This window comes from Sinocyclocheilus anshuiensis, unplaced genomic scaffold, assembly GCF_001515605.1.
Source record: "Sinocyclocheilus anshuiensis isolate Anshui unplaced genomic scaffold, SAMN03320099.WGS_v1.1 scaffold961, whole genome shotgun sequence".
In the NCBI taxonomy this organism is placed as follows: Eukaryota; Metazoa; Chordata; class Actinopteri; order Cypriniformes; family Cyprinidae; genus Sinocyclocheilus; species Sinocyclocheilus anshuiensis.
The window spans coordinates 1,247,954-1,264,065 of NW_015557049.1; the positions used below are offsets into that span (position 1 = coordinate 1,247,954).

The 16,112-nt window shown below is 37.0% G+C and overlaps 1 protein-coding gene across 1 annotated transcript in view; it reads left to right on the plus strand.

The window, feature by feature from the left end:
• LOC107676368 (E3 ubiquitin-protein ligase MARCH5-like) overlaps positions 1 to 16,112 on the plus strand; it is a 23,781-nt gene that overhangs the window by 5,160 nt on the left and 2,509 nt on the right. The window contains exons 2-4 of the mRNA XM_016470891.1: positions 10,092 to 10,276; positions 15,549 to 15,679; positions 15,760 to 15,943. Of these exons, the coding sequence (XP_016326377.1) occupies positions 10,092 to 10,276; positions 15,549 to 15,679; positions 15,760 to 15,943 (500 nt within the window). The remainder of the gene's footprint in view (positions 1 to 10,091; positions 10,277 to 15,548; positions 15,680 to 15,759; positions 15,944 to 16,112) is intronic.

Genomic DNA, 16,112 nt, shown 5'->3' on the forward strand with positions numbered 1-16,112 from the left:
GCGAAAGCAAAAGCAGTTTATTTGGCCTTCCGGAAGTAGATGTATTTAGGAATCTTTAAGATTACTTACAGCAGAACAGCAATGCATTTTATGGACGACCGTTTCGTGAACCTAGGAGAGGAGGTAATTCTGACTTTGCTTTGACAATCTGGCGCTTCTGAATCAGCTACTGTTTTGTTATTAGTTTAAGTATTTGCTACTGACTGTTCAAATGTGGAGTTTTACGCAGCACAGAGTAACGCGTGTCGTGTGTGTTTGAGGGGAACAGGGTCACATCACAGGAGAGTGAACTGCCTGTCAGAAATCATAGCACGTCAGCTGTCTTAACCGCGGCTTGTGTACTGCATCATCACTGTGTCTGTCACGCGACTCTGTTGCCCTTTCGGGCTTGAACTGATGGTAAAACTAACGACATTATTAACTGTCTTGATATTTACTTTGAAAGCTGAAGCTCACGATTATGGTAAGGGGCGTTACATTTCCGACGCGTGCTTGCGGTGTTTGGCCAATCACAATGCACTGGGTCAGCTGGCCAATCAGAGCAGACTGCGCTTGTCAAAGGAGGGGGCTTTGTTGAAAACGACGTGTTTGAGAGAGGCGGGGCATAGAGGACCTACAATAATGTACAGTATTTGAAAAATAATGTGTTTTTTGAACATTAAAGCATGTCAACATATTCTGTTACACCAAATACACAAAATAATGATCTTTAAAATAGCATCATATGACCCCTTTAAGCAATGGGGTAACTTCTGGTGATGTTTAAGAAATTCCTGATTCCTGAGCATTTTCTGTTATTTTAGCATGCGTCATGTGATTGAATATGTTACTGGGTTTACCAGTTTACATGGTCAATACAGGAGTTAAAAACCAGTCAGTTTTATGACCTAATAATTTTCATCACCTTACCATTTTTTATTTTTTATTTTATGAACTGTGTCACGCGTTGAAATGATTTCCTGTGTTAATCAACACTATGACAGCTTAACTTGTATTGACCCCAGAATATTCCTTTAATACACAGCTTAAGTCATAAGAGGCTTGATTGCCTGTTTGATCTGACTTGCACACCTGCTCAGGTCAGAGGATGATTTCGGAAAGGTTCATGGTAAAAAAAAACTCTCTTTGCCACATGACTTGGTCTTACTAGCTTTTACTTTTAATGAACCCAGCAAAAAGGACAGTGTGCCCTGGAGAATTTATAATGACACTGTTGTTGTGGTCAGTTTTTGCAGAATGACCCTCAGGGGTCATAAATAAACAGCACTATCGAATATATTCCCTGTAATTGCAGATTTTCTATATATAGGAAATTTTTTTTGGTAAATGACATGGACAGGTTCTCATTTCAGTAATTATTCATTGGGTCACTGCGTGTAGTCGAGCTGTTCGGTGTCCTGACCTTGTCCATGTTTTTCCACGCAGACTGTCCTGTTTGCCAGAGGGCCTGTGCTTGCAAAATACACTAGACAGCACTGGCCTGCTGATGGGACACAATTGAGCGGTTCTGTACTTCCAGTCAAAAATAAGATTGCTATAAACTTTCATATTAGTATATTAGGGGTGTCAAATAAGAATTTGAATTTCGAATATTCGTAGAATTTAAAATAAAAATCCACATTCGAATGCAAAAACGTTGCATTCAAATTTTAGGTGTGCGTTAAGGAGGCAGCCTTATCAGCGGCGCACGAGATGCGATGATGATGTAAGTGTCGTTGCATTATAATGTGTTTGTTAGCCTATCCAGTTGAAGCCACTAGATGCGGCGCTGCGGAGTTGTTCATTCAAAATATTGTGGAAAAAGAGAACATCAATGCGGAGATCTTGTTTACGTCAAAACTGAAACCAAGCCGTTCACACAGAACGCATATTTCGCGCATTTTCTAGAGGGACATCTATCACCGTTACACTCGCATCTCGCACAAAATAGTTTGTTTAGAAAGCCATGTAAAATTAATGCAAGTTCAACTTTGAAAAAAACATATATCAAGACTTTATGGTGGGTTTTTTCCCATCCCACTGCATCTCATGTTTTTAAATGAAAAATTTACTCTGTGTGATTGGATTTCCACCCTTTGTATTAAACTATGCATACATACATGATGCTGTTTTGTTTATAGTTGTTTAAGCAACTTAATTATAATTGGTTTATAAACATTATTTTAAACATTATGCACTTTTTTCACAGATAGTCATTATCTTATGCTTGGAATAAACGTGCATTAGTAATATTTTGCTCAATGCGCCCTCATGGCCTCAGAAGAGAAGCCAAAAGCTATTCTTCACCCTAACTGAAATTATGCATTTTAAATTAGAATATAATTCGAATTTTGATAGCATTTAAGTACAAAATTCTAATGTAGTTTTTCAGCCATTTTGACAGCCCTATAGTATAGTATATACATTATTATAGCTTTCATATGTTAGTATATTATACATTATACATTTTTGGGTTGGGGGTGAAGAAATTAATACTTTTATTCAACAAGGAAGCATTAAATTAATCCAAAATGACAGTAAAAATATTTATAATGTTACAAGATTTCTATTTCAAATAAATGCTGTTCTTTTAAAATTTCTATTTATTAAAGATTCCTAAAAATGTTTATGTAATCAAAAAAAAATTTAATAAAAAAAAAATGTTATTGAATCACAGTTCAATAACTGTTGTTTTACCTGTAAAGTATTGTGTAAATATTATAAATATAATATATAATATTTTATTAGTATAATATTATAAATATGATATACACTACTGTTTTTTAAGAAATTAATATTTTATTTAGCAGCAATTTAGTACATTGAAGTGACAGCAAAGACACTTAAATAATTTCTGTTTTAAATAAATGCTGTCCTTTTAATCAATCAGAGAATCTTGAATAGTAATGTATCACAGTTTCCACTAAAAATGTGAAGCAGCACAGCTGTTTTCAACATTTATAATAATAAAAAATGTTTATTGAGCATCAAATCAGCATATTAGAATGATTTCTGAGAGATCATGTGACACTGAAGACTGGAGTAATGATGCTGAAAATTCAGCTTTGCATCACAGAAATAAATGACATTTTAAAATCTATTCAAATACAAAACAGTTATTTTTAATTGCAATAATATTTCACAGTATTGCTGTTTTTACTGTATTTTTGATCTAATGAATGCAGCCTTGCAAAGAGACTTCTTTTAAAAACATAAAAAAAATCTCACGACCCCAATCTTTTATTTTTAATTGCAATAATATTTCACAGTGTTGCTGTTTTTACTGTATTTTTTATCTAATGAATGCAGCCTTGCAAAGAGACTTCTTTTAAAAACATAAAAAAAATCTCACGACCCCAATCTTTAGAACGGTAGTCATTTTTAACCTCATACTTCTGTTTACATCAGAGGAAATAGGTATTGAGAGGAAAGTACTGTACTAACTGGTTTTAGTAAAGTGTTTTTTTGGCACATTAGCCTGTTTGTAGACATATCTGTGTCAGTTGTCATGGTGAAAGCTCTCATCTCTCTCAAATGGATCCTGCATCCTTCTCTAATGTCCGTCACTGAGGCAACAACCTTCAGGTCTGTGTGGAGGCAGATAGCTTTACGCCAGCGCACAGCTCTATCAGACTCCAACACACGGCCTTATCGAGGCCTGCCACCCGCATCTGCTCTCTCTCATCAGTTGAAAAGACGGGGTCATGCTTAAATCCTGTCTGACCTTTACGTGGCAGACACTCTTTCACCCTCTTTTGTTCTCGTCGGTATTTGGCTGTTTTTAAACCTCACGTTCTCTGCCTTATTGTTTTTCCCAGCACAGCTTTGATATGTTTCCACATCTTTTCAAATGTGTGTCTGAGTCGTGTTTGAAAGTGTCTGGAAATAATCCACCATCATTTAGACCTTTTTTGGTGTTATGTTCTGTTCAATAAAATCGCGTTTTGCATGGTGCCTATGCTAATTGCTATGGAAGCCCATTTCCACCATTGAAAAAAAAAAAGGGAATTTGACTTATCTCACAATTCAGACTTTGTTTCTCGCAATTCTGTGAAAAAACTTGAAAGAACTGCGAGATATAAACACAAATTTGACAATTCTGAGTTTATATCTCGCTAGGGTTGTAAAAAGGTGGAAAATTTCCGGTCAATTTCAGAAACATTCCAGAAATTTTGGAAACTTTCCAGGATTCTTTTGAATATTCCAGGGATTTTTGGAACGTTTCCGGAAATGTTCCACCCCTTTGCAACCATATATCTTGCAATGCTGACTTTTTTCTCTGAATTTTCGGTTTACATCTCGCAATTCTGTTTTTGTTTTTTTTGCCTCTAAATAAAAGTAGTTGTTGTGACTTTTTTATTCCGCTATTTATATTCCGCTATTAAGTCAGAATTGTGAGATATAAACACAAATTTGACAATTCTGAGTTTATATCTCGCTAGGGTTGCAAAAAGGTGGAAAATTTCCAGTAAATTTCAGAAACATTCCAGAAATTTTGGAAACTTTCCAGGATTCTTTTGAATATTCCAGGTATTTTTGGAACGTTTCCGGAAATTTTCCACCCCTTTGCAACCCTATATCTTGCAATGCTGACTTTTTTCTCTGAATTTTCAGTTTACATCTCGCAATTCTGTTTTTGTTTTTTTTGCCTCTAAATAAAAGTAGTTGTTGTGACTTTTTTATTACGCTATTTATATTCCGCTATTAAGTCAGAATTGTGAGATATAAACACAAATTTGACAATTCTGAGTTTATATCTCGCTAGGGTTGCAAAAAGGTGGAAAATTTCCAGTAAATTTCAGAAACATTCCAGAAATTTTGGAAACTTTCCAGGATTCTTTTGAATATTCCAGGTATTTTTGGAACGTTTCCGGAAATTTTCCACCCCTTTGCAACCCTATATCTTGCAATGCTGACTTTTTTCTCTGAATTTTCAGTTTACATCTCGCAATTCTGTTTTTTATTTTTTGCCTCTAAATAGAAGTAGTTGTTGTGACTTTTTTTTATTCCGCTATTTATATTCCACTATTAAGTCAGAATTGTGAGATATAAACACAAATTTGACAATTCTGAGTTTATATCTCGCTAGGGTTGCAAAAAGGTGGAAAATTTCCAGTAAATTTCAGAAACATTCCAGAAATGTTGGAAACTTTCCAGGATTCTTTTGAATATTCCAGGGATTTTTTTTTTTAAAGTTTCCGGAAATTTACCGGAAATTTTCCACCCCTTTGCAACCCTATATCTCGCAATGCTGACTTTTTTCTCTGAATTTTCAGTTTAGATCTCGCAATTCTGTTTTATTTTGCCTCGAAATAAAAGTAGTTGTTGTGACTTTTTTTATTCCGCTATTAAGTCAGAATTGTGAGATATAAACTCAAAATTGCAAGAAAATATGGCTTCCATAAATTGCTAGATTTTAACATTTTCTAAATATGTGCAAAACTGATGCCGATGCTAGGTGAATTCAACAGTGATTGTTCACATTTTCTAACAGGAAATGGCTGTCAGGATTTCAAATATAAATGTAGTTATAAGCAACTATAGCTGTTCAGTCAAAATGTGACTTACTATTGCACTAAAACAGATATATACATTTTGTAGAAATGGCGATAATTCTACATGATGTATGAATATGTGTTCCTCCTGGCTTTATACATTTGCTGGTGAAACGTGATCTTGTGGATGGGTCTTGTGACTCTGACCACAGGGGAGAGATTTAGAGTGAATGTGTGTGTGTGTTTATGGATCAGCAGTAGGCCACATTTGACCCCTCCTCAAGAACAAATATAGACCACAAGTTCAAGATGACTGGTGTTACTGGAAAACAGTGACTGAAGTTACATGAACTCTAATGTAGCTAGTGCTCGACTGGTGCACCAACTGTGAACTATTCACAATCTATCATATAATGGTTCTAATAGTTTAAAGTAGCTGGCCTTACAGCTTTAATGTTGGTACACAGGGATGTTTATATGCTGCTTTATTTCCATGCAAAATTTTCTAACCGTTGCAGCCCTATCTGTATCAGTAGAAACGTCTGGGATCTCAGCGGTTCCTCTGATGCTCAGCTACTTTCTCTCACTGACTGTTGGCTGGAAGATCATTCAGGTTCCCACAGTCACATGACCACAGCCGAATGAATAAACTCATTGTGCCGAGGTTTTAATGCCTCTTTAAATGCAGTCTGACCTGTGTAGCAATGAGAACATGCAGGAGAGGTTGTCTATGTAACACTTTGTGAATCACACCGTTGGTCTTCTTTTCAATGTTTCAATAATATTATTTCTTATACTTAAAGTCTGAGGTTTGTTGGTGTGTGTGTGTGTGTTTATGGATCAGCAGTAGGCCACATCTGACCCCTCCTCAAGAACAAATATAGACCACAAGTTCAAGATGACTGGTGTTACTGGAAAACAGTGACTGAAGTTACATGAACTCTAATGTAGCTAGTGCTCGACTGGTGCACCAACTGTGAACTATTCACAATCTATCATATAATGGTTCTAATAGTTTAAAGTAGCTGGCCTTACAGCTTTAATGTTGGTACACAGGGATGTTTATATGCTGCTTTATTTCCATGCAAAATTTTCTAACCGTTGCAGCCCTATCTGTATCAGTAGAAACGTCTGGGATCTCAGCGGTTCCTCTGATGCTCAGCTACTTTCTCTCACTGACTGTTGGCTGGAAGATCATTCAGGTTCCCACAGTCACATGACCACAGCCGAATGAATAAACTCATTGTGCCGAGGTTTTAATGCCTCTTTAAATGCAGTCTGACCTGTGTAGCAATGAGAACATGCAGGAGAGGTTGTCTATGTAACACTTTGTGAATCACACCGTTGGTCTTCTTTTCAATGTTTCAATAATATTATTTCTTATACTTAAAGTCTGAGGTTTGTTGAAGAGTTTTGCTCAGTGTTTAACAGTAGACATTTAATGCTTCCACATTATCTGGCCAAGAGGAAGCTTCTAAACTTTCACAGACTTATTCCTGTTTTTAAAGCAACGTCGGTCAACAACACTAGCAAAATGAACCACTTTATTCATGAAAACTCATCCTGTGTGAAATAGTAGCCGATGCCCTGTCAGGCCGGAGCGATGATTCAAAAACATGAAAACCCATTATAAACGAGGCATTCGTTGCATCCAGTGGGGACATAATTAAGATCTGTAAAGTTGCAAAGACTAAAGTCTCAAATCCAAAGAGATATTCTTTATAAAAGTTAAGACTTGTCCACGCCCTCCTAAAACGGCTCGTTCTAACACGTCTACGTCACTGTGTGGGAAGATTTGCATAACAGCCCAAATGTTCACGCAAAGAAAGAAGGCATAACTTTGATTCTTGTTGTAGTATTGTTGTTGCCACCGGCGCCATGTTGTGGAGATGCTGTGTGTTTAGTTGTGAAAGCGAAACTACTTTGTTTGGCCTTCCAAAAGAGGACGATATCTGCTTCGTCATGCCTAGAGCTGATCAGTGCTGGTTGCTGAGGAAATACATCAACTTCGCGCTGTGGATCGCCGGATTGGCTTTCACCGTGGACGAAGCGGAGTCCAGCCCAGGGTCGTCACATGTGGTTGCCGCACTCCCGCCGGCTGCGCCGTTCTCAAGGCCGCCGGCCTCCGCTCACTCAAGCCCGTCGTGTGTGACGCATTTTATGGAAGACTGTTTCCTGAAAATGTTCTTTTTAGCATCGTCATATGACCCCTTTAATGGGAAATGGTCCGGTATATTGGAGATATTTTAAGCATCATATATATTATCACAAACAGTGCTGCTGAAGAGTAATTCTGTCATGTGTCTTCACTTACAGCAGTGGACAGAATGTGATCACAGTTGTTCAGCTGGGCAAAGTCAACATTTTATTAGCCTTATTATTCACAAGTTGTTTGGTTTGCATGTGTGGAGATATGGTGCTGTAATAAGCGTATTGTTTATGTTATCATCGTAAAAATGAACAGAAGCCAGCAAGAGCAAGGTTTATGATCTAGTTTGCATGGCCACAAAATATTATGACTGGGAATTTTTAAATGCCTCCTCACAGTTTTATTCTGTATAATTTGATTTTGAGTCAGAGAATCATGAATTTACAAATAAGAAAAGAAAAAAAGCATAACCAGCCTGCATTATAAGGGGAAATGGTCCACTCCTTTAAAAATGAATGGGAAAATTGTCTAATAATTTCATTAGTAGTTTGTTATTTGTGCAGTATATCTAAATGCTAAAAATATTATTAGTATTTAATTTAATTTAAATTAATTAATTTATTTGTGGTTTAAAGCACAACTGTTATTGAAAGAATTATGACGTATTTGTGAATGGTTTTTCTCCCACAAAACAGACAAAAATCTCATCCTATCATATGTCATATCTTGTTTGTATTTTACTGTGGATAATATAGCCTGTAGTTTGAAACTTTACCCCCGTTGAGTGAAGGCAAACAAGCCTAAATCAGATTGTGTTTCACAGCACAATTTGTTTTACCTTGTTTATTGGCTGATAATCGGGTTGTCTGACCTTTCACAGTGCATCTTAATGAACACAGCTCTTAGTGTGTAAATCCATGTTACATGAGTGTGTTTGAGTGAGGGGCGATGGCGAGATGGCTTGGGTTTCACGGGGGTGATTGTGTTTCACGATGGTTATCATGATGGAGGCAGTGTTACAGGAACAGGAGATGCGGGTTCTTTAGGAACATGGACAACCGTCTTTGTAGCTCTGATCTTGTGAAGATCTCTGATAATTTCGTCACTATTTATATTGCTTCTGGTCTTTTGTTCGTCATCTATGATAGTCACTTTCAAGAAAGAATCATACATTCAGATTCTATCGTAAAAAGAGTTTTCTAGTTCTGTAATTTGTCATTCCCAAAAATTTTACACATCTTCCAACCTTTTTTTTTTTTAACTAAATATTTTGTGCTTTTGTGTTTTTATAGGAATAGTTCACCACAAAATTACAAATTTGCAAAAATGTACTCCCCTCCAGGCCAGGCCGTAGATGAGTTGGGAACAGATTTATAGAAATGTAGCATTACATCACTTGCTCATCAATGGATCCTCTGCAGTGAATGGGTGCCGTCAGAATGAGAGTCCAAACAGCTGATAAAAACATCACAATGATCCACAAGTAGTTCACACGACTCCAGTCCAACAATTATGAAGCAAAAACTCATGTTTGTTATAAATTCTTCATTAATTATCAAATTATTCAAAATTAATCATTCAAACTCTACATGGCCTGAGGGTGAGTACAGCAATTTTTAATTTGTTGAACTATTGTCTTAATGCGCTTGTGCTTTCAGCTACCAATATGCTTGATTTAACACACAATCAGCACTGAAAGATATCTTTGTGCATTAAACTCAGATATTATTTAAACTGAGATCAGGGCATGTTTTAAAGAAGTTGAAGTGCATAAAAGCACAAATCTGTTGTTTCTTGTTTGGGTCTGTGATTGTCATCTGATAGTCCTGAGATGATTACAGGAGGTTCATGATTAGGAGCACACGACTGATCGCGGTCACCTGAGCGCCTCTTCGTCATCCCTCATGTTTTATTCAAAAACTGCCAGAATGGAAAATCTCGCACAGGAACCTGAGAGAACGGCGAGTCTCTATCCCTCATCCAGCAGCGCAGAAACACTGAGAGATTTGACATGGATAAGGATCATCATTAGACATAGTCATTGTCATGCTGGACAACAAATCAAAAAATGCATTTAGGCATCTTTCTGAGTAATTAATTGGCATATTATGTAATTAATTCACCAAAAACACATTAAATAAAACAATTTAACTTTGTCTATAAATGATCTTAATTTGTGGGCTTTTCTTAGCAAAAATGCTGATATGTGAATGAGCATGCAATTGTGATAATTTGAGTAATTGACATTGTAATTCATTTACTAAGACCTTAGTATATAAAACAAGTTTTATCTTGAGCATGATGGTCTGGACAGTTGGGTTGTTGAAAAAAATGACAGTGAGATTAAAATGATAACATGTTTTGTTTGTCGTTTGAGGTGGAGTTGATAATCTTGTTTCATTTGTGTTTAGTCACTGACCCATATTACTCTGCTGCAGTTGCCTCTCTTTCTTTTTTCTTTTTTTCAGACTGTCCCTTGATACTTTTAGTACGGCGGAGTGGGTGCGTCCGTGCCGCTGCCGTGGTTCAACTAAATGGGTTCATCAGTCGTGTCTTCAGCGCTGGGTTGATGAGAAACAGAGGGGCAACAGCACCGCACGCGTTGCCTGCCCACAATGCAATGCTGAATACCTCATTGTGTTCCCTAAGCTCGGTATGACAACTCTTTAATGCTGAGTGTCCGTTTATGTTCTCAAAAATTTGTCTTGTATCCTTGTTTAATATACGGAGTCAATTATATACCATTTATTTGGTTGATTTTCCCAAAATATTTTGTTTTTGTTTTTGAAAGAAGCCTCTTTTGTTCACCAAATATGGTAAAAACAGTTGATATTGTAAAATATTATTACAATTTTACATTTCCTATGTGAATTCAGTGTCTCATGATCTTTCAGAAATAATTCTTATATGATGATTTGTTGCTCAAGAAACATTTCTTATGTTGAAAGCTTAATATTTTTGTGAAAACGTGATACATTTTTTTTTCATGATTTTTTTTTTCCCAGGATTCTTTGATTAATAGAAAGTTCTAAAGAACAACATTTATTTATATAGGCTACGTTCACACTCAGTTTTTGGGATTGACAACCGTATTTACTTACAGGTGTGAGTCTCGAAATGTCCCGTTCACAGAGCAGCTTGCAGTTGCATTTGGAACACTGTCTGTATGAACGTGCAACGGGCGTTAAGCCCGTATTCCTTACCAGTAACCATAGCGACAGTGACCAAAGTAAAATCAAAGATGGCGACGTCCATAATACTGAAAGTTTTATCACTTCTGACACGACAAGAGTCCAATCGAGCCGCGAGTTCTTAGTCAAATCTTCATTAACCAACAGCAGCTTTTAAATTTGGGTGGAGAGCGGAGCATTTGAATCGCGCGCAGAACACGAAACTGACGGGATCTAAAACTTTCAGATGACACGCAGCTCATTTCTCCGTCACTGTAAGTTACCGAAAACACGTAACACACTGTAAACAAGCGTTTCTGAAGCAGAGCGGCTCTCTCTCGCACTGTATGACGTGACGGATAACTAGATGTCCAGTCCGGTTCCGTTCACACAGCGCGTGTGTCCCAAGAACGCGGTTGTGAGTCCTGTAAATAACCGTACTGTGTGTGAACGTAACCGTATTAAAGACTCAAATACAGGACTGACACAACTAGATGTCCAGTCCGGTTCCGTTCACACAGCGCGTGTGTCCCGAGAACGCGGTTGTGAGTCCTGTAAATAACCGTACTGTGTGTGAACGTAACCGTATTAAAGACTCAAATACAGGACTGACAACCTATTCTGCTGCTGTGATAGAAATATTTCTTAGCATTATAAATGTCTTTACTGTCAACTTTCGATCAAATTAATGCACCCTTTCTTAAAAATAGTATTAATTTCTTTAAAAAAAGAGATTATTTTAATGGCTAAATTTAAAGTATTCAATAAACTGCCCTGCCTTTGCTAGGAATATAATAAACAGTTCACTTCCACATTCCACACATGACAAGCAAAATTCTAGACATTTGTGACATACTTTCAGACTTTGTCAACCTTCATCAAATGTCACTGCAGTAGTTATGTATAGTTGCGCTTGTTTATTTAGTTTTTTTGTACTTTGTAGGGCAATCCTGATTCCAGAGAAATCCCTCTTTTGATATTGGTGATGAGGATTTGCTTGTGATTCCAGTAATCCGCTGCTCATGAAGCGAAATGTCACTTTTCATCCTCTTGTGTTTCATCTCTTATGTAAATTGATCAGGTTCGAGAGTATAACAACATTAGTTTCTCTTCACGCTGTGCTAATAATCTTCCTCCTGAGGGCCAGTCTGTCGTCCTCTCTCGCTCGCCGTCTCTTTCCACAGCGATGGGTTTATTCTGGGATATGGTTGTCAGGGTGACCGTGGCCAGCTGTGAAATTGCACCAATCATGCTCCCCGTCTAACTTTCAAACTGTAGGAACGAGAGCGAAGCAGACCGATGCAGTCAGAGAGATGAATGTCACAGCTCGTGAATATGAGGGTTTCCTGCACCGCTGCTTAATCTATGGTTCCTCGGCAAAACTATTGCATGTTTTAGCTGCATTGTGAGCTTGTCTTCTGAATTGAATGTGACGACCGAGAAAGATTGGGAAACAAAAGATGTGTGAATAGTGAAGTGAGTTTCAAATTGCTCTTTGAACTGATTCTTTTTAATGAGTTGGTTAAATTCATGAAGAATTTTTAATCTGTACTTTCCAATATTGAATGAAATATACACTACAAGTCAAAAGTTTATGGTCAGTATTTGTTTTTTAAGAAATGTATACTTTTATTTACCAAGGACGCATTAAAGTAATCAAAAGAGACTTTTAATGTTTTTTTTTTTTTTTTAAGAAGTTTTGTTATTTGAGCAAAAAACAAAACAAAACCGTAAAAGCAATGATATTGTGAAATATCAATACAAATTAAAATAACTGTTTTCTATTTTAATATACTTTAAAATATAATTTATTCCTGTGGTGGCAAGGCTGAATTTTCATCAGTCATCAGCCATTTCTTCAGTCTTCAGTATCATAAATTATATTTTTCTTGAAAAAAAAACAAGAAGCTTAGTTTTATGACTAAGATTTTTAAAGATTTTTTTAACATTTAAGATTAACTGTAATATGAAAAAATATGATATGCATTAAGGATACATGCAGCGATTCCATAAAATTTAGATATAAATAATTATATCAAAAGAAAAAATATCTTAAAAAAAAAGCTTAGTTATATTTTCGAATTGTGAAATCGAACTGTAATATGAAAAAATATGATATGCATTAAGGATACATGCAGCGATTCCATAAAATTTAGACTAAATAATTATATCAAAAGAAAAAATATCTTAAAAAAAAAGCTTAGTTATATGACTACTAGGATTTTTTTCTTTTCCCTATGATTTGGTACAAAAATGTCTAAATATGTATGTGTACATATGATATCCATGAAGGATATATGCATTGATTTCTTAGAATTTGGCATACATAATTATATCTTAATCTCTGAAGGCAGCATAATTTTTATGTATGATGCCTTAAAATGCTCCCAAGGCAGGTAGTTGACTACTAAAGCCATTACATGACTATGAAGGTGAAAGACCATCTGTCTTTTCCACATATACTACTCCTGATTAGCTTTCAAGATGTTTTTCAGAGCAGTGCAGCTTGAAGAGATGACTTCATACTGAAGTTGTTTTATGCAGCCTGGCATTGGAGAGGGTTTGTAGGGAATAGAACGTCCTTGTTCCACTGCAGTTCTTTGGCAGAGCAGTGAAGCTGGTGTAAAACGAGGAAGAATAGACTGCAGATGTATTCCTGCTAAGTGGAGTTGATTTTTAATGATTTTAATAATGGAATCTGTGGCCGGCAGCAGAAATGCCCGAGCGATTCCTGTTGCCAGTAGCCATTAGGTTGATGTTGCAGTGCTAGAGAGAACGTGAACCAGATTCCAGCGCTGTCATCAGAATATTCCATATTAATATTCTCGAGAGGGGTCAGTGATCCTGCTGCGCACACACACACGCACGCACACACCTGAAGAGTGTCTGCTCTGCATTTGAGAGCTGAATTAATGTGTGCTGAAGGTTAATTTACACAGAAACTTTTCACAACCTATACAGTAACTTTTTGGTGGAGAGATGAATTTGTATATTTTAGGACAATTGTGTATTCTTTGGTTTTGAAGTAATGACCGTAAGCTTATATCTAATTTATATGCTCAGTAGATATTAATCTGAAATGATTTTTTGTGTTAAACTTCTATTCTTTTAAGTTCTGTAGTGGATAAAGCTGTGGTTCCATATACAGTAATGGAGTTTGATGTATCTGGAAACTGAGTTAAAATAAAGTCCTGATTCACCAGAGAATGAATGTGAAAATCCAGAGAGTCGTCCTAGAGATCTCCTGCAGTGGAGGGTATTTATAGGTTGAGAGGAAAGCAGGTCAGTAAATATTCCTTTTTAGGACTGTTTCACTTTGTGCTTTGCAGTGAAACTTTATTCCGGAGTCATCTAGGATATAGTCATCATTGGTCACACATGGGACAATAAAGTGCTTATCACTCCCATAAACCTTGCGGCGTGTCACGATGAACACATAGTGAATTCAACTGGATGATCTGCGGTAGCTGGTGTGCTCGCAGTGCTGTGACGTCTCAAATTGGGATAAATAATCATATATAGTGAGAAGAGAGCATTTGAAGGCCTGTTGATTCCCAACACAATGTATCATAATATCATCTTCTGCCCCCTGCTGGAGAGGGGGGAAACCAGAGACATGATGGTCACATGATTCAGACCTCAGCATCACTTAGTTTTTATTATTTAATCTCCCTCTTGTTTTGTGATATTGTTTCTTAAATGTCTGCATGATGATATGCATGGCAATATAGAGCCTTTTACAGTTTCCTGTAAAGATGCACAACATTTCCAAAGTTTGGGGTTGGTAAGATTTAAAAAAAATGTTTTTCAAAGAAGTTTCTTGCTCAGCAAGGCTGCATTTATTTGATCAGAAATACAGTAAGAACAGTAATTATTGTGAAATATTATTACAATTTAAAATAACTGTTGAATATATATTGATATATGTCACATGATCCTTCAGAAATCATTCTAATATGCTGATTTGGTGCTCAAGAAACATTTCTTATTATCAATGTTGAAATGAGTTGTGCTGCTTAATATTATAGGAAACGTGATAATTGTTTTCTCAGGTTTTTTTCATTAATAGAAAGTTCAAAAGAACATCGTTTAAATATGATTTTGTAATGTGTAATGTCGTTTTTGTCCATTTTTCCATCATTTTAATGCATCCTTGCTATTCGTAGTTATTTTGAGATCATTGGCATTATGCTCTAATTGTTTGGTATGTCAACATAATTCTGTGAAAATATTGTTTGAAGAAAGTGTTCATTTACAAGTCGTGGCCTAATGGTTACAGAGTCGGACTCGTAATCCAAAGGTTGCAGGTTCGAGTCTCGTACCGGCAGGGATTGGAGGTAGGGAGAGTGAATGTACAGCGCTCTCTCCCACCTTCAATACCACGACTGAGGTGCCCTTGAGCAAGGCACCGAACCCCCAACTGCTCCCCGGGCGCCGCAGCATAAATGGCTGCCCACTGCTCCGGGTGTGTGTTCCCGGTGTGTGTGTTCCCGGTGTGTGTGTGTTCACTGCTGTGTGTGTGCACTTTGGATGGGTTAAATGCAGAGCACTAATTCCAAGTATGGGTCACCATACTTGGCCACGTCACGTCACTTTCGTCACTTCAAATTCATCAATTTTGTGTACATCCTGTTATCAGTACACCATATCTCTCAGCATTATATAGGCCATGACTTTCAAAATATTGTCATCGGCAGTTAAAAACCCATTTTAGCCTCGAACTATATGTTAAAGTCAGTGTGTTTTTGTGTGCAGGGCCGGTGGTGTTTGTGCTGGATCTGGCAGACAGGTTGATCTCGAAGGCCTGTCCATTTGCTGCTGCTGGTATCATGGTGGGATCTATTTACTGGACGGCTGTCACATACGGCGCCGTGACCGTCATGCAGGTGAGACGTCACTCACAGCTGAAATGATTTCACAGGCATTATTTGATTCTTACGAATCTGTCTATCTCTGTCTCTTTTAGGTTGTGGGTCATAAGGAAGGTCTGGATGTGATGGAACGGGCCGATCCTCTCTTCTTGTTGATTGGCCTGCCCACCATCCCAGTTATGCTAATTCTGGGGAAGATGATTCGCTGGGAGGATTATGTGCTCCGCCTCTGGAGGAAATACTCCAATAAGCTTCAGATCCTTAACAGTATCTTCCCAGGTCAGTGGTGACGCAACAGACAGTGATGGGTCTGTGGTCTCAATGCTTGTATCTAGAGAGCGGAGTGGCTGATGGCATATATATGTATATATATATATATATATATATATATATATGTATATGTATATATGTATGTGTATATATGTATATGTTAATGTATATATGTATA